General features: G+C 41.2%; 1 protein-coding gene across 1 annotated transcript in view; it reads right to left on the reverse strand.

Moving 5' to 3' along the window:
• Positions 1–2,762: 2,762 nt before the first annotated feature.
• SLC1A1 (solute carrier family 1 member 1) overlaps positions 2,763–23,416 on the reverse strand; it is a 132,006-nt gene continuing 111,352 nt past the window's right edge. The window contains exons 10-13 of the mRNA XM_068235731.1: positions 20,266–20,388; positions 19,833–20,027; positions 13,139–13,273; positions 2,763–8,982 (exon numbers count right to left, since the gene is read on the reverse strand). Of these exons, the coding sequence (XP_068091832.1) occupies positions 8,733–8,982; positions 13,139–13,273; positions 19,833–20,027; positions 20,266–20,388 (703 nt within the window). The 3' untranslated portion in view covers positions 2,763–8,732. The remainder of the gene's footprint in view (positions 8,983–13,138; positions 13,274–19,832; positions 20,028–20,265; positions 20,389–23,416) is intronic.

Consider the following 23,416-nt stretch of genomic DNA (forward strand, 5'->3'; position numbering starts at 1 on the left):
TCTCACAACTGCTCACTGCTGCCTGGTAACTGCTTGTTGCTGCCTGGTAACTGCTCACTACTGCCTGGTAACTGCTTGCTGAGCACACAGCTCAACAGTCCATGGAAAAGTGGCCTAAAGAATAAAAATATTGGGCAAATGAACTGAAGCATGCCATTCCCACAGCACTCAGCTTGTGAAGATTGGAAATTGCATGTATATAGCTTCCATTTACAATATATACAACTTTAAAGTGATCATGGAGGAAATGTGAACAAATGAAACAAAGCATATAATAATGCAATTACTAAATGATTCCCCCTACAGTAAAAAACGATTACATTTTCAGCAGTCTCAGAGATGGCAGCAGCTAATGTAATAAGGCAAACTATAAGTGAATAACGTGAGTTTCCCTGTTGTAGTTGTTCAGTGTCCATCAATCATGTTCAAAAACCAATAAGGCAGGCTTTAAGGGTCAGAGGGATGGCACTACCTCCTGACATTAGATTTCCTCCTGACACTCTTAGCTGCAGTAGTAATTTTCATATATTTCTCCTGGGTATGTCTCTGGATCAAAAACAATAAAGTGATCTTGTATAAAGGGGCAGCCATTTAAAGAGGAACTGCAACAATATATAGTATAATGCAGTACATTTTTTAGGATACCCATTTTTACATTCAACATCCTGGTTTTAGCTTCAGAAACACTAACTATATTTATATATTGCTTCATATATAGTGGTGGCTGTATAGTGTAATGCTTAAGGGCTCTGCCTCTAACACAGGAGTCCAAGGTTTGAATCTTGGTTCTTCCTGTTCAGCAAGCCAGCACCTATTCAGTAAGTAAACCTGGGGCAAACCTTCCTAACACTGCTACTGCCTATAGAGCGCTCCCTAGTGGCTGCAGCTCTGGCACTTTGAGTCTTCCAGGAGAAAAGTGCAATATAAATGTTGTTTGTCTTGTCTTGTTTATTGGTAAGTAGCCCTGTCTTCCCACTTAGGGCTGGTTCACTTTGGGGCGATTCTTAAACGCTTTGCTGATCGCCAGCAATCAGCAAAGCGCTGCTACAATGTATCCCTATGGATACATTCACGCTGCAGCGGTTGCAATTTCAATCAATCACAAATGCGCTGCATGTAGCATTTTGGGGCCGATTGTTCTATGATTCCCGTTCTATTGAACGGGAATCACAAGCGCAAAGCACGCAAGAATCACGAGATTTAAATTAAAATCTAGGCTAGCGGCACTCCGAGCCCCGAGTGTGAACTAGCCCTTAGGCTTAGCCCACGCTTTATTATGCGGAATTCTCCCTCCACAAGCATTATGAGACTAGGTATATTTTATACTAGCTTTAGAACTCTCAATAAACGAACATTCCGCAGAGATCACTTGCCAGTACTAAAAGTGTTGCTGTCCATGATACATTTCAGAAAGTAAAATAGGGAAAGGAAAGATTTTACAATGCTTAACCACTTGAGGACCCACGCCTAACCCCCCCTTAAGGACCTACTCTGTATTCTGTGATCTGTGCTGGGTGGGCTCTGCAGCCCCCAGCACAGATTAGGTAGCAGGCAGAGCGACCAGATCGCCCCCCTTTTTTCCCCACTAGGGGGATCATGTGCTGGGGGGGTCTGATCGCTCCTGCCTGCCTGAGGTTTGCAGGGGGGGAGAGGGGGCACCTCAAAGCCCCCCTCCACGGCGACATTCCCCCCTCCCTCTCCTACCTGCCTTCCCCGGAGATCAGAGGCTGCACAGAAACGGATCTGTCCTGTGCAGCCTCTAACAGGCTCCTGCCTGTCATGTGACGGCGATCCCCGGCCGCTGATTGGCCGGGGATCGCTGATCTGGTACAACGCTGCTACTGTTAGCAGCGTTGTACGAATGTAAACAAAGCGGATTATTTCCGCTTGTGTTTACATTTAGCCTGCGAGCCGCGATCGGCGTCCCGCAGGCTATTCACGGAGCCCCCCGCCGTGAATTGACAGGAAGCAGCCGCTCGTGCGAGCGGCTGCTTCCTGATTAATTAGCCTGGAGCCGGCAATGCAGAACTGCGTCGCTGGTCCTGCAGCTGCCACTTTGCCGACGCGCGTTATGAGTACGCGGTCGGCAAGTGGTTAAACAAGGACTAAATAATTTAAAATTAATATTGTCAAAAAATATGTATTTTTTAAATTACATTATTTTGATAACAGATACTCTTTAATCTGGTACTTTTATAAATATGGTGATCTGAAAAGTTTCATCATCTGTGCAGCTTTGTCTTTTGTCTAGTGATCAGGCTGATAGTCATCTCAATAAATGAGCACCAAAGATCTCACTGTACCACCCTGTGATGGTACTACATGAAGAGCCTGCAATGATATCATTGCGATTTATTCTAAATGTATTCAGACAGAAGCAGTTCTAAAGCCTAGTACACAGAGGTAAGTAATTTTGATTGGCCAATCATGGGCCCAGTTTACCACCTCCACATAGTATGAGGGCCAATAGATTCTGAATACTATGAGCAGATTGTGTAGGTAAGCTCTCATACTACATGGTGGTGGTAAAATTGGCCAATCAAAAGTGAAAGTGTGTCGCAGAGTTTAGAGGAGATCTTCAGTAGTCGTACCATTCATGCTGGTCTCGCACATGTACACACACACACATACACACACACACACTCGCGCACGCGCACACACACACACACACACGCACGCACGCACGCACGCACGCACACACACACACACACACACACGAATATTGCTTTAAAGAAAAAGTGAATTATTTGTTTAAGGAACCACTCATTTTTTATTAACTTCAGTAGGATGTATTGCAGATTTACATAGCGGTTTATATTACACATATACAATTCAAAGATATTTATTAAAACATAGTATTTACTTATTCAAAATGTAAATTCAGAAGCATGTTTTTTTGGCACATAATTTGAAACTTCAGGACCAAACTGAATCAACAACTACTATATATTCTTTTATCAAGTGAAGGGAGTGCTTTCAGCATTCATAAAATTTTCTTTATATATAAATACACGTCAGTTTACTCAGTGTTTTTATTTAAGCAATTTAAAAACCCTAATATATATATAATATATCCCACTGCAATCTATCACATAAATGAGTTGCTTAATTTACATGAAAGCTATGCAGCCCATGCTACAGTTATTAAGCATATTTTTTTTAGATTGAATAAAAATGAATACTTATAATGTTAAAGTAACTCTAGCATACAATTACTTTAATGGGAATGTGTAGAGACAACTGTATAGAGACTTTTTTTTTTCCTTTTTTTTGTTGCATCTATCCGCTTTTCAAAATAAAAAATGTTTTAGAGTTTTGTTTTGTTTTTTTTAATCAGGAAAATATTAAGTGTTACAAATGAAATTTGCTTGCAGCTGCACCTACTGATTTAACTAGGAAACTTTTTTTGAATCTTACCTGGGAAGTCTTGTTTTACTGCACGATCATAAAAAGATGCCTATTAAGAGAACAATAAAGTATTGTTTCCAGTCTTCAAGTCTGTAGACCTTGCTTTTGCAATGTTAAAGACTTATTTTTTTACAATGTTAAAGCATAACTCTTTTCACATAGCTTTACCAGTCAAAGCAGCTGGTGGGACTCAAAAAGAAAACTTGAACTTTCAATTTTATTTTAAAAATCTATTTTACTTCTAAATACAATTACAGAATAGATAAAACAGATATATTGAAGACCATACATTCCATTTAAAGTTATCTCAGTTTGGCCCTGAGAGGGGCCCTGCCCCTTTCAACACTGAAAAGATTCCAGCACTTCCTTGTCTAGTATCTTGCTAGGGCTAATAACCTTTATGTACAGTATTACTGTATGCACCTTATGCAGTAAAATACTGTACATGGTACAGCCAGCATGAATACTTATAAATGTAGGTAATTTCTTCTTATGATAAACTTTTTATTCTTGCACAACAGTGAGACCCATTTCCATTAGATGCGTCTGTCTGCATTTTTCTACATGCGAAAAAGGCATTAGATCGGATAGTCCATGTGAAATCAATGAGCCGATTCCATGTAATGCAATTTTTTTTGTGTGGAGAAAAACCCGACACCATGTTTTTTCATACAGCTTGCATGCCTGTCCAAAAAATAACATTGTGCGGCTATGGAAGGCGCTTATTTTTCCCCCCCACATGCAATGCACATGGTTTCCAGAAAAGCAATGCACAAAAAACCCCGCCTGGAAATGTGAAGACAGTGCCTAAGGGCTTATTCTGATGGCCATGACAGACTCCACCCTTCCCCTGGAGTAGATGAAACTGTCTTCTCAGCACATTGGTAGTGAGAGCATCAATGACTCCATACAGATGAAACAAGGATAATACAATCTACTGTGGCAGAGAAGTGAGCTGCATCTACTCGACACTCATCACAACAAGCCCAAAGTGTAATTTATTCTGCAAAATGCCAACAGGTTATCTGAAAGCGCCTTTCACCGCTCTGCAAAACATATTTTATTATTTTCAGAAAAGATCAAATGGAAAACCCCATTAGCAACATAAAAAGATAGGTTACCATAAATTGTTAATGGTACAGCAGTAATAATTTGCTCCACCTACAGTTATGTCATCTTTTCAGTGTTGGTATAAGTGCTATATTGTATTTTATCTCAAGGCTTTGATCCTTATTAACACAGTGTATTTCACAGTGAGCATGAATAAACCTTGACTAATCTGAGAACGCTGAACATTGTCTCTGTATGCCATGCACTTCACCAGTCTCAAGCCAGAGGTACCGTGACAGTGGAAATCCGGCATCATGCCTATAAAGTGCACAGAGGATTTACCGAAGGAAACAATTTTCCTGGGTTTTGAAGATTTGTGTTGACATCAATCCATAAAGCTATGCTGACCACATGCATTTCTGTTGTCATCACTCAGTGGCACTGTACATCCAGCAAAATGACTTTCAATTACTTTCATCCTTTTATAATCAGATACTGTTATTTTTTTTGAATTGTATAAGACAGCTGGAAAATTTTTTATTGCATTATTTTAAATCGGTTGTTTTAAGAGATGATCACTTTAGACTGCAATAATTTTAAAAGTGATAGTTTAAGAAGACTGCTTTAAAAAAATGTGTGTGTAGCCAGCATTAGGCAGAAATTACAATTTCATGCCAAGCATGTTAGATAACCCATTATACGAAACACATTCACCTCTACTTAACGTGATGCAACAGTTTGAGCGGCCGAACACCCAATCCAAAATTGGCAAAAAAAAGGAAAAATATTGGTTGATGAAAACTCCTGCCAGTGTGCTACCAAAATATCTGTACGCCTGTGATGTGCCCATGTCGTCATCATAGCCTACTGTTAACTTTCTGCACCAGGAACAAGTCAGTGTCCACAAAATACCTGCAGGACAGCTAAATGGTGGCTACATGTTCCACTGCAGTTCTTTGGCATGATATATTTTTACTAGATTATGGTACTATATGATTACTAACTCAGCGATCATTTGAAATAACTGTCATAACCACCATGTAGTGGTATTGATTTACTGAATGAGATCTAGTGGTATTTATTTATTCAATGAGATGTTCAGTGAAGTTCAGTGATATGGTGTTCATTCTAAACATACAATTATCCATCAACATTTTTAAAATGTCTAAACTTGGTCTACTTTATAGATCTTCACTGCACATCTCCTTTACTCAACTGCACTGGATAATTATGCCTCATATAAGTCAGAGGCCAACAGAAGATCCAATATTCAGCCTCCCTTATCCAGATCTGCCATCCTACACTGACCTATTTCTGATGGTGTATATGATTTCTGAGTTACTTGCTTAATTACAGATCATTGCCTTCATACATGGAAGATCTTTTTATTGACTTGGCTGACTGATGGTCATTTTCAAGTACAATTCTGAGAGCTTCAAATACTGAATGGGAAAGTATTTTTTTTAAGTAAGTGCTGACTTTAATTTTACATGGATTTTTGTGTATTTTTTTTCTTGTGAAAGAAAAAATATCAAAAACAAAAATGTTTCAACAATTAAAGAATAATGAACATTGCTTTGGTTCGTGATAGTATGGAAAGGAGACAGAATATCTTTGGATTTTAGCTGTCTGTGTCAGATTGCTGTAGTTTCCCTTTGCTTCCTGCCTTCATGACTTTAATAGGTAGCTCCAGAGACAGGATCTGAGAAATAGTATTTATTGTTGTGGGGTCTTATTTGTCTCCAAAACTAGACTGGGCTACAACTAACTCAGGGTCAGAAACGTGTCAGCTGTCTGTGCTGTCTTGTTACTATTACAGTGCTGTTTTATGTATGAACAATAAAACATATGATTTTAATCCAAAAGGAAGGAGTGCAGATCCATGGTGTATATTATTATTGTTCTCCAGCCTATTTTTATTTGTTTCTACCTCTGTCCAAAGCAGGTAAATAGATCACCTGTTGATTTGGGTGCTGCTATTCACCTAATGAGAATTGCACACCAGGAATTAGGTTTGGGTGCCACCTCTCAGCTACATTCTAACAACTGGGTGCCAGTGTTTGGCTATAGAATACGCTAATGTTGGCACTTGACTGATATACTGCACCCAAATCAAACACCTGTAATTTAAAGTGAAGGAAAGTGAGAATCAGTTAGGGTTACACACCATTTTAGGAGAGTCAGGAGAGGATATATGAAACAATTAGGAGTTTAGGGCTAGGCAGAAGGAAGGAATACCGTTGGCTTGGGCCAGTAAGGTTTAGGCATGAGGAAAGGGGATTTATGCTGGGGAAGGTTAGGTATTAGTGAGGAGATGGGAATCATTTATGTATTGCCAAGTGATAGGGAAGAGAGCAGGGAAGCCAGACAAGACTACCAAAAGCCAATATTAGAAATTTCGTAACTATATGCCTCACCCAGTACCCAAATTAACAGATGTACAAATGAAACGTACGTATCTCTGCCTGTGTTGCTGTGACTTACTCTCTATATGGTAAGAGTGAAAAAAGTTTTTGTAAAATGGGGACAGAGAACAGTAAAATCCTAAAAAATATTGTAACCACATCCCTGCTACCCATAACTACAATAAAAACATTTCTTGGACTTCAAATTTATTAGTTTGCATGTTTTAAGAATGCATGAAAAAGGCAAGATACCGCAAGGTACATGGTATGTGTTTCTGTTCACTCTTATGGGTCTGGAAGTACTCTTTAGTGTGGTCAAAATGCGGCCAGGTACAATATCTAAAAAATGCATGGTACTGCAGTGTTGAACTGCGAACTTCTTCTGTTGACCTCAATATATTTATCATTGTTCTGCAGTTTACCAGTGGTGTAGGCAAATGGTTCCTTAGACTTATAAAAATATGTAGGCTCTCATATAAATCAGGTTTGTATGAAAACGATGTCACTTGCTGAAGATATAGAATAGCACACTGACACATCTAGAGAATCCCACCACTCAGGAGAACGTCTCCTAACCCTTTGGCTACCAAAATGGTATGCTCTGAAATGTTGTCAAAGCGTACATGCTTCATAAATAGCTTTATATGATACACATCCTTTATTGCATGAGTCCTGCCCTAGGGCAAGCGGAAATATTGTCTTCATATGGAGACGTCTCTTGGAAGACACTAAAATATCAATCTTTTCATCTCAACAGTAACATAAAAGATAGTAGGCTCTTGATGGAAAAAGATTATTTGGCACAATACACAGATAAGTTCTGCTGCATAAAGTCAATTACAATACATGTTCTGGTTAAAGGACCACTAAAGCATGACATACATAAGACGATATACAGAAGAAAATACTGGTCTTGATTTACTGTGGCTCTCCTAGGCTAGGAAATGGTGGGAAACATAAATTATTTTACAGTCCAGGCCTGATTTCACTAAAAGCAACTGCTTGCCTGCGTCATATCAGGCCTCATACATACCTCCTCAATTATGTGATAGCAACACAGGCAATTCCCACACACACACACACACCTTCCTAAGAAATCAAGGCCGGGTCAGCATTAAAAAACTTATGTTCTCTAACGGTTCCTAGTCCAGGAAAATGCTAAAAATTCCTGCCCTGAATTACAACTACATGTCTGAGTGGCATAACCAAACTCTGTTTTTACAACTATAACTGTTATTGTTCTTTGCTATTAGATATTTTAGGCTTAATAAATGTACAGAAACCTCTGACCTTCCAAAATCCCGAATAGTAGATGTAATACGGCTCACCTATGAAGAAAACATGCCCCAAATAACTTTCGCTCCTCTTATCTCCTGAAGTGTTTATATACTATTTGCAAATGTATATAAGGCAACTTACTTTTCAAGTTTAATGGTCCTTTAACCAAAATGAAACCAACATTTAAGCTTTTTTCAATAAAACAGTGCAAAGAGCAGTGATAAAGTGCAATATGCAAAAATGCATAGCAGCCAATCAGACTTCAGCTTATAAATTACCACAGATTACTGCACCTTTCACTTTGCTCTTTGCCTCACTGAATAAGCATAATGAAGTGTTGCTATGCTTCAGGAGAACTTATGTTAGATTCACATTATTGACCTAGATATGAAAATCCAGGTAATGAACATGCTATATCTGTTAATACATTCCAAATATCGGTATTCAGATACCATAATAGAGTAGTATAAAAGTGAAATTCTGCTTTCCACTCATCCTGCTCACAATGAGCAAAAACAACTGGATCCAAATGTTGAAAGGAAATCTCAACTGGCTGTCTATACATGTCATTCAGTGTTCCTTAGAGTGTTCTCAGAACTGCGATGTCTGGGTGAAAGATATGGCATCTGACTTATCCACTGCAAATCCTCCATTCACATAGGACTTTTTCACTTCATTATCATCTTCCTCTTGAAGTATACTTGGTTCAATTGCAAAAGGATTCGCAATGTTCACTTGTGATGATACATCCATTTGCTCCAGTTCTTTCTTGGAGAGTTTCTCAACTATTCCACACCCAAAAGCATCACCAAGTACATTCACCATGGTTCTAAAGCGATCCCTACAAAAGAAGACATGCACAATTACAATCCCGATTCATACATTAGTGACAATAATGGCATAAATTGTTTAATGTGCTCTCTAAAGTGCTGCTGACACACAGCACTGCATGTATAATATATATACTTTGCAAGAATGGTCGCTGTCAAATTGACCAACAGAATGTCCTAGGGGAGCTTAAAATGAAGCTTTTGCTGTGGTTCCCAGTAGTGTGCAGAGAGAATCAAACCTCAGCATAAAGCATCTTTCAATTTGTCATTGTGACTTCTCATTGGTCTACTGATCCAAACAATCAGAATCCTCCTCAAAGCATATACCATATGAACTCTTGCACAGAAGAGAAAGAGAGCACAGAGAAATCCACCATGCATGTGTTTACAGAGAACAGCCTGTTTAGTTCTTCCTTCTCAGTAAGTAATGAGCTAGTGTAATTTGACCTCCCAGCTGTCTGTGTGTCTGCCGAGTTGAGACCTAATATTTAAACACAGGATGTTTATTATTTCTGAGCTCCCTGCAAACCAGGAAGTAGCTACACTGCAGCATCTCTGAGGAGCTCTACAAGCTGTAACACGGAAATGTTTTTCTTTAAAGGATATTATGCTGTTACATATCTTTTAGAGCAGAGAGGAAGTTCTGAGTTCAGGTTCACATTGGTCCAGATAATCCAATCCAATGCAAGGCCATGGTGGGAAGTTTAAAGATGCTTTTGCTGGGGCTTCCTTCAGTATAGTATTGAAGCAGTAATGTGACAATGTGAGTAGATAGCCATCAAGGGGTTTTCAAGATCTTAAGAAAACTCCACAGGATTACAACATTTAGGACAAGTATACTTAATTAAAAAAAAAAACTTTCATTAAATATTTTTTTTTAAATATTTTACAGTGTTATTTTTCCTTTACACTCAACTCTTTGTGGGAATGGGTACTCATTTCAAATCCCTGAGGGGTGGAAGATAATAGTAAGTAACCTCCTACAGTTGAATGCTCTGAACTCAATAAGTGGTGCCCCCACCAATCACAGGGATTTGTACACAGAGCCCCCATGCCCACCAGCAATGAAGACCTTTCTAGAAAGGAGGAGGATGCAGTGTTACACCTCCATTTCAGAGACCACATCCTTCCCCTACTATGGGGTCATAGCTCTTGAGTGAAGGGCTATGTTTTCAGATCCCATTAAGATTGGACTTTAAAACCCAACGAGGGACAGTTAGTGACATAACAATGTACACTATGTAAAAACACTGGTGAAGATGTTAATGCTATATAAATGCACAGTAATAATAATAGTATATTTGGCCCCATGCTGCTCCTGAAATTTCACCAGAAGGGGCATTGAATAGAAACTACATTTATGTCTCTTCCATCAAGTTCACAGTACTCCTCAAGCTGTACATCCACCCCTCTGACTGGTTCTCCAGAGCTAGACTGGCCTCTTTAATAGTTTTACAGCTCCAAAGCCAGCTCTGGTGTCAACAGAATGGTCTTTGTATACAAACCAGTAGGAGGGAGAACACACATATTCTAGTTCATGCTAGAGTACAGAACCATTGCAATATTAGAACAGAGTGTTTTAGTAATCATCCAAAGCAGATCAAAAGCAATATCTGATATTTCCTAGAGATTGTTTTATTTCATTAGTCCTAAACAGATTACATTTCGGTCAACACTTCTGTAGTCAATCTAAATGAACACGTTGGAAAGGGCCTAATTTATTTTCTGAAGCATTAGATATATTTGAACTATGAAATAATATCAGGCGGGGTTGTAATGTGTCCCTAACTGTTTGTCATTTTTATCTACTTACATTGTATGTACTTAACAGCGGTTATTATGCTGTAATTAGTGGGGTTGTAAACTAAATGGCACTACACCATGTGTGAAGCAGAGGTCAAGGATGCGCCATACAGCAATAAACTCAATAAGGAATTATCTGTCAGTCCTATTCTCCTTCCTAGTGCCAGGAGCTGACTGTGCTTTTCTTTGTGACCTAGGATAGGACTGCTTGGTTACTGTACTGAATGCAAAATGTGTCAGCCTTGAATTCAGCTTCACAAAGGGGGCTTATTCCTCTAGTGTCCATTTATTACACACACTATACTGGTATTGGGCACAACATCCCTTTGTCCTTAAATAGCTGTAAAAGACACCTAAAGTTAGAGGAATATGGACGCTTACTTATTTCCTCCTAAACAATAAAAATTGTCTGGATGTCCTGCTTATACTCTGCCTCTAATACTTGTAGCTATAGACCCTGAACAAGCATGCAGATTTTCTGACTAAAGTCTGACTAGATTAGCAGCATGCTTGTTTCAGGAGCCAAAGAGATCAACAGGACTACCAGACAACTAGTATTGTTTAAAAAGAAATAAAGCAGACACCATATTCCACTTACTACAAGTTCCCTTTAAGTCTTTATCGTGTGGGTTTATCAAGGCGTTAAAAGCTTTTCTAAAGAGAACATAAGAAACTTAATGCCGAACCCTTATTAATATAAACTTACTTGGAGTATTTTTTTTTTATTGCTGGAGGCTGGAAGGTAATTATGGATATACTGTCTCAACATCTACTGTGAGGATAATAGGGAGAAAATATGGTACTTACATATTATCCTGTCTGGAAAGTTTGGCAGCTTTTTGTTAAAGTTCTGTTTGCTCTCCTAGGAAAAGCTGGCCATTTTTGGAAAGCTGAAAGTCCCGGCTGTCTGTTGCACCAGGTCCCGATTCGGTATGATGCTCAGTTCCCAAGTTATGGGGTTTTTAACTTGGCTACAGAAAGTGCAATTACAGAAGTACGAGACAAACCCGAGATGATGATAAGCAGCACACCCGGTAGGTCTTCTTCTTTGCGGCATAAATCTGTGTCTTCAAAATTTATGTCAAGTGCACTGGGTCTCTCATTACAGATAAAGGAGCAGAGCAGCTATGCATCATCATCTCCTCTCTGCCTTGCTGGCATGGGCAGGAGACTCAATTCCACTGAGGTCTCTGCAGCAAAGTGCAGGGGACACCCGTCCCCCAACCCCCTCCTAACTTGGGAATGGGGCATCGCATTGACTTGGGACCCAGTGCAAAGGAAAGCTGGGACTTTCAGCTTTCCAAATATGGTTATATCTGGCTGGGGGATCAAACAAAACTTTAAAAAGAAGCTGCCAAACTTTCCAGACGGGATAATACGTAAGTACCGAAAATGTCTATTGAATTAGGGCATGTGTTAAGAACATGTGTTAACGAGACAACTGAGAGGATCAGGCAGCAGAGTTGGACGAGTCAAAGCCTCTTTTACTGGCTAGTCTTAAGGTGGCAACACTATGTAGTATAAATTGAGTTAATATATTGAAAATTTAGGCAGCCCTTTATATTGAATAGAAATGGTAAGATTGGATGAAAAATATTGGATCATTAGTGCCCACCATTATGAGTATAACTTCACCCAAATTGTTTATTTGTTTTGGATAACACAGAAAAGACTTTATTAGGGACTCTACTACTGTATTTGTCATGCTGGGGTGATCCTCCGACTCTTTGTAAATACAGGTAGTTCCCGGTTAACGAACGAGATAGGGACTGTAGGTTCGTTCTTAACCTGAATCCGTTCTTAAGTCGGAACATTGTGCCATCTCTGTCCCCTGTGCCTCCTCTGTGCCCCCGAGTCTCCAGGCCCCCCCCCAACCCCCCCCCCCCTTCCCTGCAGGTCACCTCTGCCCTTTGCACTTGTTTATACAAGTTTAAAAGCCATTTTTTCTTTGATTTTTTTTTAAATCATTTTCTCAAAAACTACAAGTCCAATTTGAAAAAAAAAATGTTTGACTTGTTCCCATGGAAACACAGAATCCATGCCGTCCGTATCGGCGGGTCGTTCTTAAGTCGGAGACTACCTGTAGAGCAATGCAGACTGCATGGTTGAGGAAAGAATCGACAGGTCGGGAAGTGGCCATATCCATGGATGAGCTCTTCTAATAAGAGACAAACTAAAGGCATTCATATACTCCTGGCTCAGAGGAAAAGATAGAAATACCTTTTATTTTAAAAGAACACAAGATCAGGTCCAATTTAAAAGGTATAGATATCATATACAGTACCTATTCCTAATGCAGGCAATAAAAGCATTCCATCAACTACCTGCTAGAGCAAGGTGTTCTCCATTACAAGAACTACTTACAGAAGCCAGTCCACAGCTATAATAAGAGTGACATCCTCAGCAGGAAGCCCTACAGCACTCAGAACGATCACCATAGTAACCAATCCAGCCTGAGGTACTCCAGCAGCTCCCACACTGGCTGCTGTTGCTGTTACACTGTAAGACAAGAAACAAGCACTAGTTAGTAGTGGCTAAAAACTCATATATATCCATCAGAACAAGCATCTACTCCTACAGGCCTTTCTCATTGGAAACAAGACCTTTACTCCAAATGTTTTTACTGTACCTAATGCAAACACAACATTCTTTTAAAAACAACAAATATACATGGTTATTAACCTTTTGGGGACCGACATAGTTTGAATCTACGTCCAGCAGTTGGTACTGCCGCCCTGACTGGACGTTGATTCATTGTCCTAGCTAACGAACCGTCCCAACGCGATCGTGCGCACTGGAGAGGGGAGATTAAGCTGTTATATGACAGCTGACATTTCCCTTCAGTGATCAGCAGCCATCACGTATGACTGCTGATCTCGTGATCACTACGATCGCCAGCGGATCGTAGTGATCAATTTGACAGCTGCGGTGGTGGGGAAAGAAGAGGACCCACTCACCTCCCTGCCGTTCCCGCGACGATCGGCGCTCCCCACCGCTCTTGCCGGCATCTCTGCTCCTTCTGACATCAGCGCTGGGTCCCGGCTTGATGACGTCAGCAAGCCGCTACCCGGAACTGAGCAGCAGTAGGAGCAGAAATGCGGGCCGGAAGCAGAGGAATCCGCTGCTGCTCATCGCTGGAGCCTGAAAGGTGAGTGATGGCTGCTGACTAAAGGGGGGACACCTAGCCACACAGGGGACACTATGCCCAGCAAGACCCTGCAGGGATCCGGCTGCCCTAACCCACCAAATGCGCCCCCCCCCTTAACCAAAAACGCCTGGTCCTTAAGAGGGGTTAGGCGGCCAGTCCCGAAAGGGTTAACAAAGGGAATTCACAGAAATCAACAGTCTGGGTTTATAATTCAAATAAAAAAGAACCACAAAGGCTACCATCAGGGGCGAGCCTGGGCGGGTGCTGCGGGTGCAAGGCACCCAGGCGCCTGCCTCTGAGAGGCACCGCCCGGCGTCGCTCTCCCCCTGTGGCCGCCGCTCTGCCTCTCTCCCTCCCTCTAGCAGCAGGTGCACTGGTGCCGTGTCAGACCTCGATCAGGCGGCGACCAGTAGTGCGGGCGCTAGGACCTAGCACGCCGCACTGATATGCGGAAGTGACATCACTTCCGCATATAGAGCGAGTGCGTCCGGCGCCCGCTCATACTGGTCGGGTCGCCCGCTGATCGAGGTCTGACTACACTGCCAGGTGAGTGGGGGCAGCGGCGAGGGGGGGCGGACTGTCACTCACTAACTAACTAACTAAAGGGGGTCCCTGTCACTCACTACATCTTCTGAGCACATATACCCCCTGGCTACATCTACTGCGCACATATACCCCCTGGCTACATCTACTGGGCACATATACCCCCTGGCTACATCTACTGGGCACATATACCCCCTGGCTACATCTACTGCGCACATATACCCCCTGGCTACATCTACTGGGCACATATACCCCCTGGCTACATCTACTGGGCACATATACCCCCTGGCTACATCTACTGGGCACATATAACCCTGGCTACATCTACTGGGCACATATAACCCTGGCTACATCTACTGGGCACATATACCTCTGGCTACATCTACTGGGCACATATACCCCCTGGCTACATCTACTGGGCACATATACCCCCTGGCTACATCTACTGGGCACATATACCCCCTGGCTACATCTACTGCGCACATATACCCCCCGGCTACATCTACTGGGCACATATACCCCCTGGCTACATCTACTGGGCACATATACCCCCTGGCTACATCTACTGGGCACATATACCCCCTGGCTACATCTACTGGGCACATATACCCCCTGGCTACATCTACTGGGCACATATACCCCCTGGCTACATATACTGCGCACATATACCCCCTGGCTACATCTACTGGGCACATATACCCCCTGGCTACATCTACTGGGCACATATACCCCCTGGCTACATCTACTGGGCACATATACCCCCTGGATACATCTACTGGGCACATATACCCCCTGGCTACATCTACTGGGCACATGTACCCCCTGGCTACATCTACTGGGCACATATAACCCCTGGCTACATCTACTGGGCACATATAACCCCTTGCTACATCTACTGGGCACATATAACCCCTGGCTACATCTACTGGGCACATATAACCCCTGGCTACATCTACTGGGCACATATATCCCTCGTACATATACTGGGGACATATACCCGGAGCAGTGCTTTTCATCGCTGCTAGCTTTGGGCGCAGCCAACGCCGCCATAGACTGTAATGGGAATCAGTCTATAGCGGGGCTCAGTGAGGAAGGTCGGCTCCGCCGAACTTGCTTAAAAAACACAATAATTCGGCCTCCAGCAATTATTTCATTCCCCCACTATCCATGGCGGCCTGGAGGGGGAATAGTTATTAAAACGGCCCGGACTTGTGCAGAAGCAGGACCAGCCATATAACAGCTGGATCCTGCGCCCAAGTCTACCGGCGCCGATTTTAAATGTACGCCATATACCTCTGACTACATATACTGGGCACATTTATCCCTGGCTACATATACTGGGGACACTGGCTGTTTGTCATTATGTGCATTTACAGGTGAAAATCTGTCTCTTATTATGTGCATTTACTGGTAAAAATCGGTCTCTTATTATGTGCATTTACTGGTGAAAAGCTGTCTCCTATTATGTGCATTTACTGGTGAAAAGCTGTCTCTTATTATGTGCATTTGCTGGTGAAAAGCGGCCTCTTATTATGTGCATTTGCTGGTGAAAAGCTGTCTCTTATTATGTGCATTTACTGGTGAAAAGCGGCCTCTTATTATGTGCATTTACTGGTGAAAAGCGGTCTCTTATGTGCATTTACTGGTGAAAAGCGGTCTCTTAACTGCATTTACTGGTGAAAAGCTGTTTCCTATTATGTGCATTTACTGGTGAAAAGCTGTCTCTTATTATGTGCATTTACTGGTGAAAAGCGGTCTCTTATTATGTACATTTACTGGTGAAAAAAAGGTCTCTTATGTGCATTTACTGGTGAAAAGCTGTCTCTTATTATGTGCATTTACTGGGAAAAAGCTGTCTCTCATTATGTGCATTTACTGATGAAAGGCTGTCTCTTATGTGCATTTAGTGGTGAAATTTTGTCAGTAAAAATCTTTTGTCAGTAAATTTTTAGGTATTTGTCAGTAAAAAATAACGTGAAAGGTTGGCAGCACTGGCAAGCTGTGCGGCGCAACGGGAAAGATACAGGCAGCCCACCTCATGCTTGGGCTTGGCGGGGGGAGGAGCCGACGACAGCGAGCAAGAGTAGGGTGGCCGCAGGCAGCCATAAATACGCAGTGTGTGACTGTGTCGCACTCGCAGAGCCTCTCAGCCTGAGTCAGTCCAGAGACTAGCAGACTCTCAGGCAGCCAAAGCCAGCCAGGAGCAAGCCCATGGAAGAGGGGTAGGAATGGGGTATCACATGCATACGTAAAGAGGTGGAAGGTGTGGGTGTGGTTAGGCAGGGCATGGGTGTGGTTATGTGGTTGGGCGTGGTTAATTTAACCACTCCCATAGGCGCCAGAGAAAATCTTGCACCCAGGTGCCAGGCACCCTAGGCTCACCCCTGGCTACCATACACCATTATACAGTAGATCAGCCAATAAACTGTGAATCTAACAATAATTTATTAAAAATAAGGCCTTGAAGCAAACCTAAAGTAAAAATAAATTTATGAGATAATTGATTATATGTGTAGTACAGCTAAGAAATAGAATATTAGTAGCAAAGAAAATAGTCTCATATTATTTTCCATCACAGGAAAAGTTACAAAAACTTCAGTTGTTGTCTATACAAAAGAGCTTCTCTGAGCTATTCCACCCACTGGGTTGAATACAGTCCTGTTTTCTGAAGCACTTAAACAGCCAAGAAACAGTGAGAGACAGCATGAGATAAGGTGTGGTTTTAAAACCGAAACTGTGAAAGTATAATGCAATGTTATAAAAAAAAAAAAACTATATAACTGAAAATAAAAATATGAGACTCTTTCCTTTGCTATTAATGTTCTATTTATTATAGGTACTACACATACAATTGATTATCTCATAAGTTTTTTTTTCACTTCAGGTTTGCTTTACAGAGGAACTCCAGTGAAAATAATGTAATAAAAAAGTGCTTCATTTTTACAATAATTATGTATAAATGATTTAGTCAGTGTTTGCCCATTGTAAAATCTTTTAAATCCCCGATTTACATTCTGACATTTCTTACATGGTGACATTTTTACTGTTGGCAGGAGATGTAGCTGCTGCTTGCTTTTTTTGGCAGTTTTGAAACAGCTGTAAACAGCTATTTCCCACAATGCAACAAGGTTCACAGACAGGAAACTGCCAGGAGTACCACGGTCCGCAGAGTTTCTTGTGGGAGGGGTTTCACCACAATATCAGTCATACAGCGCCCCCCGATGGCTTGTTTGTGAAAAGGAATAGACTTCTCATGTAAAAGGGGGTATCAGCTACTGATTGGGATAAAGTTCAATTCTTGGTCAGAGTTTATCTTCAAGGGCTTCTCGATTGATTGATTTTTGAACATTTCATTAATCAAACATGGAGGAAGGGAGAGCATGGGCATGAGTGGTGCAGCAAGCAGTATAAAGCTAGCAGTGGTGTGTGATCATTATCATATCAGATAACTGCCGGAATCTGATCTAATACTGAGTAGAGGAAATGTAGACCAAGGAAGCCTTTTCAGATCTGCTTCAAATCAAATACGGTATGGTTGCCTCAACACTCATATAGTATAAGAACTACACTGAAATACCTGAGCTTGAGAAATATAAGTTGATGAATAGAGATAATGACCCATATGCAATTCAATTTTTCACCTACGTTTTCTCCTAGGTGATATTTTCACAACTTGTCCTAAAATATCAAGCCACCAGCAAGCAAGAAAATACTTGAAATAAATTTGATAGTGCTTTTTCACCTACTTATGAGTACTTTTTCATTGTAAAATGCTGAAAACTTAGTTTAAAGAGAATAATAAATTTATCTCTTAAGAGATAACTCAGGTGAAAAAGTGAACAGCATATGGGCCTATGAATTTTTGCTCGATGATTTCTCTATAGCCGCCTTTCTCAACCTTTTTACCCTGGAGGAACCCTGCAAATAACTTTTGGATCTCAAGGAACCCCTGCAAACTATTTCTTGATCTTGAGGAACACCTGCATTTATTTTGCAGGAGGCATGGTCTTTAAAAGTACGTGTGGCTATTTTTTTTCACTACCCCCTATTACACTGCCACTCATACTGTCTCCTTATCCTAGTGCTTTTTATTAATGTGCGCATTATTATTCTAACCCTTAATTTAGGGTTTCTTTTTACAGTACCCCCTATTATAATGTGCTCTATTATATCCCCCACCCCCCACCAAAGATGGGAGAAAATGCAGAGGAACCCCTGCAGAGTACTCAAGGAACCCTGGTTGAGAAGGTCTGCTCTATAGGATAAATAATGTAAGATAAAACAGGCAGCAACAATAACACATGAGCATAGCCAGCCAATCAGAGAACTACAGATCAATCACTTGATTATGTCTCATGTCTGCATCTTATTTTATCCTCTATAGAAAGCAGAAATGACACAGGGACAATGTAAGGATCAGCTAATCACAGACTTACAAACCAATCATACGATCAAATGCCACTTTCACTTCCTGTTTTATCTAAACTGATTTCTCTTATGAAAGAAATGATGTAACTGAATCAGAAAATTCCTATTTATGATTTCTACAGGTGAAAACATGAATATTTACTAAGACTACACTCACACATCCATTGTGTCAGTTGTGAAACTCTATTTGCTTTATGACTCATCTATCCATGCAGAGTTCAGACACCAGGGGCCATATGCAATTCACTTTTTCACCTGAGTTTTCTCCTAGGAGATCATTTTTCATTTTCAATTTAAAATAACTTTCCAGCACTTTTCAACTAAAAATATACCCAAAAGAAGTTGAAAAAGTACTATCAAAATTATTTTGAGCATTTTCTTGCTTTATGGTGGCTTAAAAGGCATTTTATTGACAAGTTTAAAAATGTCAACTTGGAGAAAACTAAGGAGGAAAAGTGAATTGCATATGGGCCCAATATGCGAGTCAATCACTTTTTCCTGGTTTCTGATGGAAAAGTGGGTACCTCAGCTTATACACAGGTCGGCTTATATGCGAGTATATACGGGTAACTGAAACACAGATTAGGTAACTGTATAATAAGTAAGGAACTTGAAGACAGGTTTATAATTTCATGTCATACTAGACTGTAGTTCTGTTTTAACATTTGCAGACTGTAGTTCTGTTTTAACATTTGCAATGGGGGTCATAATTTCTATGTTTTGATGGCAATACTAAACAGGCTGAAAGAAGAAAGGAAGAAGGTGAAGAGTTTTGTTGCACTTGGTGCATTATACACTGTAAATTAAATGTAAATGTAAAGTAAATTACCTACACTGTCTTTTTTAAAACAACACAAACCACAATACTTGCGTGACTGGAGCTTAGTAGTATACACAGAAAATATACAGGTTTCCTAATTTCTACTATAAAATCCTCACCTGATTGTGACAATCTGTCCCACATCTAAATTCATATCGTTTAGTTGTGCAATGAACACTGCAGCAACAGCTTCATACAAGGCTGTGCCATCCATGTTGATGGTGGCTCCTACTGGTAAGACAAATCTTGTGATTCTCTTGTCCACTCTGTTCTTCTCTTCAGCACAGCGAAATGTTACAGGTAAAGTTGCTGAGCTGAGAAATGGAAAACACAAGAAGATATTAATGAGACACACCAAAGTGTAGAGTGGTCTCTGGACATGTAAGTATGATATGACCCTCCTCAGAGACCACTGCCTCCAGACAGAGATCACACTAATGTCAAGGAAGGGTGGAGATGGGAGCATGGTTCATGAACAAAATAATGTGTTTGCATTTTGCTGCACAATTATGCTTAAAGATAATACAAGAACAATATGAAAGTAACACTTACCTTGACGATATCATGAGTGCTGTAAGTAGGGCTTGTGCCATGCCCATTGCAAACCGGAAAGGGTTCTTCCTGACTATCAGAAGATATATTAATGGCAAAATAACAATGGAATGGATGGCGAGGCTGAAAAAGAAGAAATACATTTATTACAATACACATTCTCTCTTTCTATCTATCTATCTATCTATCTATCTATCTATCTATCTATCTATCTATCTATCACCTACCTACCTATAACTTTGGCACAACAGAAGACACTATTATTGCATACATGCAATAGAGCCATGAGGAAAAATTGGCGCCAGGTAATACCGTTAGTAGGATATGGGTGTAATTACCAATATTCTACTATCCCCTTTAGTAGTAAACAGATTAGCTAGCACCGTCATGTTGTATTATATGCCTTTTATTTAAGGGCATAAGGACATATCAGGTTCAATGTTTCAGAGTGTAACACCTTTTTTAAGCCTGTCCAAACCCCAAATGATTAATCAAACATATTGCTTTTATACATACTCAATCATTTCAAGTTCTATTTGGACCATCAGCAGCCATGCTGCTGTTGGACCTGATTGGAGACTTACATGGTATAGCAGGCATCACCCTCCCCTTCCTCACATTGAGGCAGGTCAGCCAATCAACATCACCACCGTCCACCTGGGATAGGGGGAGATCACCATTCCAACTATGTGTCATAGATAGGATGTTCCATCCTCGTATTTCCGCTTATGTGGAGACATCAGTGTGATGTCAAATGGAATCTGCCTTAGCGCCTCTGTTCACCTACAGGTTGGGTGCATTCCATTACTGGACTATACTGATGCCTGAGCACCAGGAAAAGCACCAACCCTGACTCCATGTTTCTGTGTCCTTTATATGATGCAATTTAATATATTCATGTGGTGATAGTGTAGATATATTTGTTAATTTTCACAATCTGCAGCTACTTCCTAGTCCCAGTATCCAGTTTCCATAGGGATGTATAGCCTTTGCTATGACTGGAGCAGCAAGAAAGGGGCTGGACTGTCCCCTTCACACGCTGCCAAGGGGGACAAAAAGATCTGGAGAGCAGCGTCTGTTGGTGGCCTATTGACATCTCATGAGGGCGTCACTGTAGAGGAATGTCTCCATGAAATACGTGGATGGTACATACTTCTGTGTTCCGCTATGCTGCATAGTTGCCATGGTGATTTGCCACTCTCCAAGGTGGATGGTGGTGACAGCGTTTGTGAATTAGGAATGGTGAGGATGATGCCTGCTATAACATGTAAGTCTCCCGTCAGGTCTGACAGCAAAGCTGCTGATTGGCCAATTAGAATGATTGTTTAATGAAATGTGGATATGTATAAATGCAATATTTTGATAGATCATTTACGGTTTGGACTGGCTTGAAAAGAAGTTACGCTCCGAAATGTTGACTGCTGATATGTCCTTATACCCTTAGTTGTAAGATTTTTATTGACAAAAAACAGATTATCACAGTTTAACAAAATTTCAGGTAGCAAATGTATTCCATAGGTAATGTTTAAAGGTAGCAACAAACAAGTTACAGTATTTTTGCAACAGAAACAATAGTAAAAAGAGGAAAAAATAAACAACAAAAGTGTAACAAAAGTTGGAGAGGCGGCTGCGGTGAACAGCGAGACCACCGCAGCTGCCTCCAGCTTTCTGTTTAGCAATGTTTCCGTGCCTCAGGCGTCTAGCACGCCGAGGACGGGTCTGTCAGTTGCACATAGGGTTGCTTTGTCGCGTGTGCGCGCGCACAGACAGGACCTTTATGCGGGGAGGAGGCACGTCAGCTGACCGGCCGGTCGGCTGACGTCAGAGGAGACGCTCGCCGCACCTCATTGGCTAATAGGAGGGGGCATGCCAGAGGGGTCTTCTCTGCTTCATAAGCCTAGCTGAATCACTCGCAACTTGTGAGAATACTCTATGTTAGCGCTCAGACCCTTAGATAGTTCCGGTGTGCTTTGATCCGGGAAGAAACCGGGGATTTCACACAAGATAGGAATTGTTAGATAGCCTTAAAGATTTACATTACTGTGTTATTATTTGTGCATGACTCTGGCTCGTTCTGACTACTCCTCTGCTCAGTGACTCTGTACCTCTGCCCATCTTATCTTGCTGCCGACTCTGCTTGCTTATACCTTCCTGTCTCTGCCTTCCGATTTTGTACTGCATCTGTCTGTCTGTTGCCGAACCCGATCTGTCTGACTACTCTACTCTCACCAGAGGGCCCTTGACTCTGGTGAGGGGTGCTGTACTGTTAGCACCCACCAGCTCCTCTGGTGAGGTATTGCCAAAGCTATCAGTACTACTGTTGCACCAATCACTCATTGCTATTTGTTGTCACATCAGCTTCTTATATACCAGTATTATAGGTTATTCTGCAGATCACCATATAATCAGGTATATATCTGCATTATAGGTGATACTGCAGATCACCTAATAATCAGAATTCTGTTCTTTGCTGACACAAATCGTTACAAAAAGAGGCATAGAGTATATTAGTAAGGAATCATTAAATAACACACGAGAACAGAAATTAGAGTACATCCATTGTTGTAGACATTATTCACAATGAAAAGACCATTGGTCGAAGGCCCTTATTATCAATGAGCCAAGGCAGTCACATTTTTGTGAAGACCTCTACAGTATCATTGACCATCACTATAAGTCTTTTAGACAGATAAGATATATGGATATAAGAATATTGGTAACAGTGTCCATGGTCAAATCCAACAAGAGAGTCAGTTGCTACCATTGCCTTGCAATATGGAGCCTGGCAGCCTTGGCAAAGTGCTGCACTAATCTATACTGTGGGGATTTCCTGTCCCAAAGCTTATCATAAGAACGGAGCTAACCATTGCCCCTGGATAGAGTGTTGCAACATTTAGCCTAGCGGGGCATCGTAAGAGATGCATTCAGATCCTGGTCCCAGCAAAGCACAGCAGGGAGTTTCGTAGGTTCCAGCGACTTTGAGAGAACAGAATATGAGATCAGTCCTCCTTCAACAGGGAAACAATTGCACCATGTTTGATAACATGTTGGTTGGGATATTGTAGGAGAACTGCGTATAAGTGACCTTACATAATGGAAAAGCTGTTCTTATAGTCTAAAATAAAAGAGCATATACTATAACAGGATGGTG

This window comes from Hyperolius riggenbachi, chromosome 1, assembly GCF_040937935.1.
Source record: "Hyperolius riggenbachi isolate aHypRig1 chromosome 1, aHypRig1.pri, whole genome shotgun sequence".
Classification (NCBI taxonomy): Eukaryota; Metazoa; Chordata; class Amphibia; order Anura; family Hyperoliidae; genus Hyperolius; species Hyperolius riggenbachi.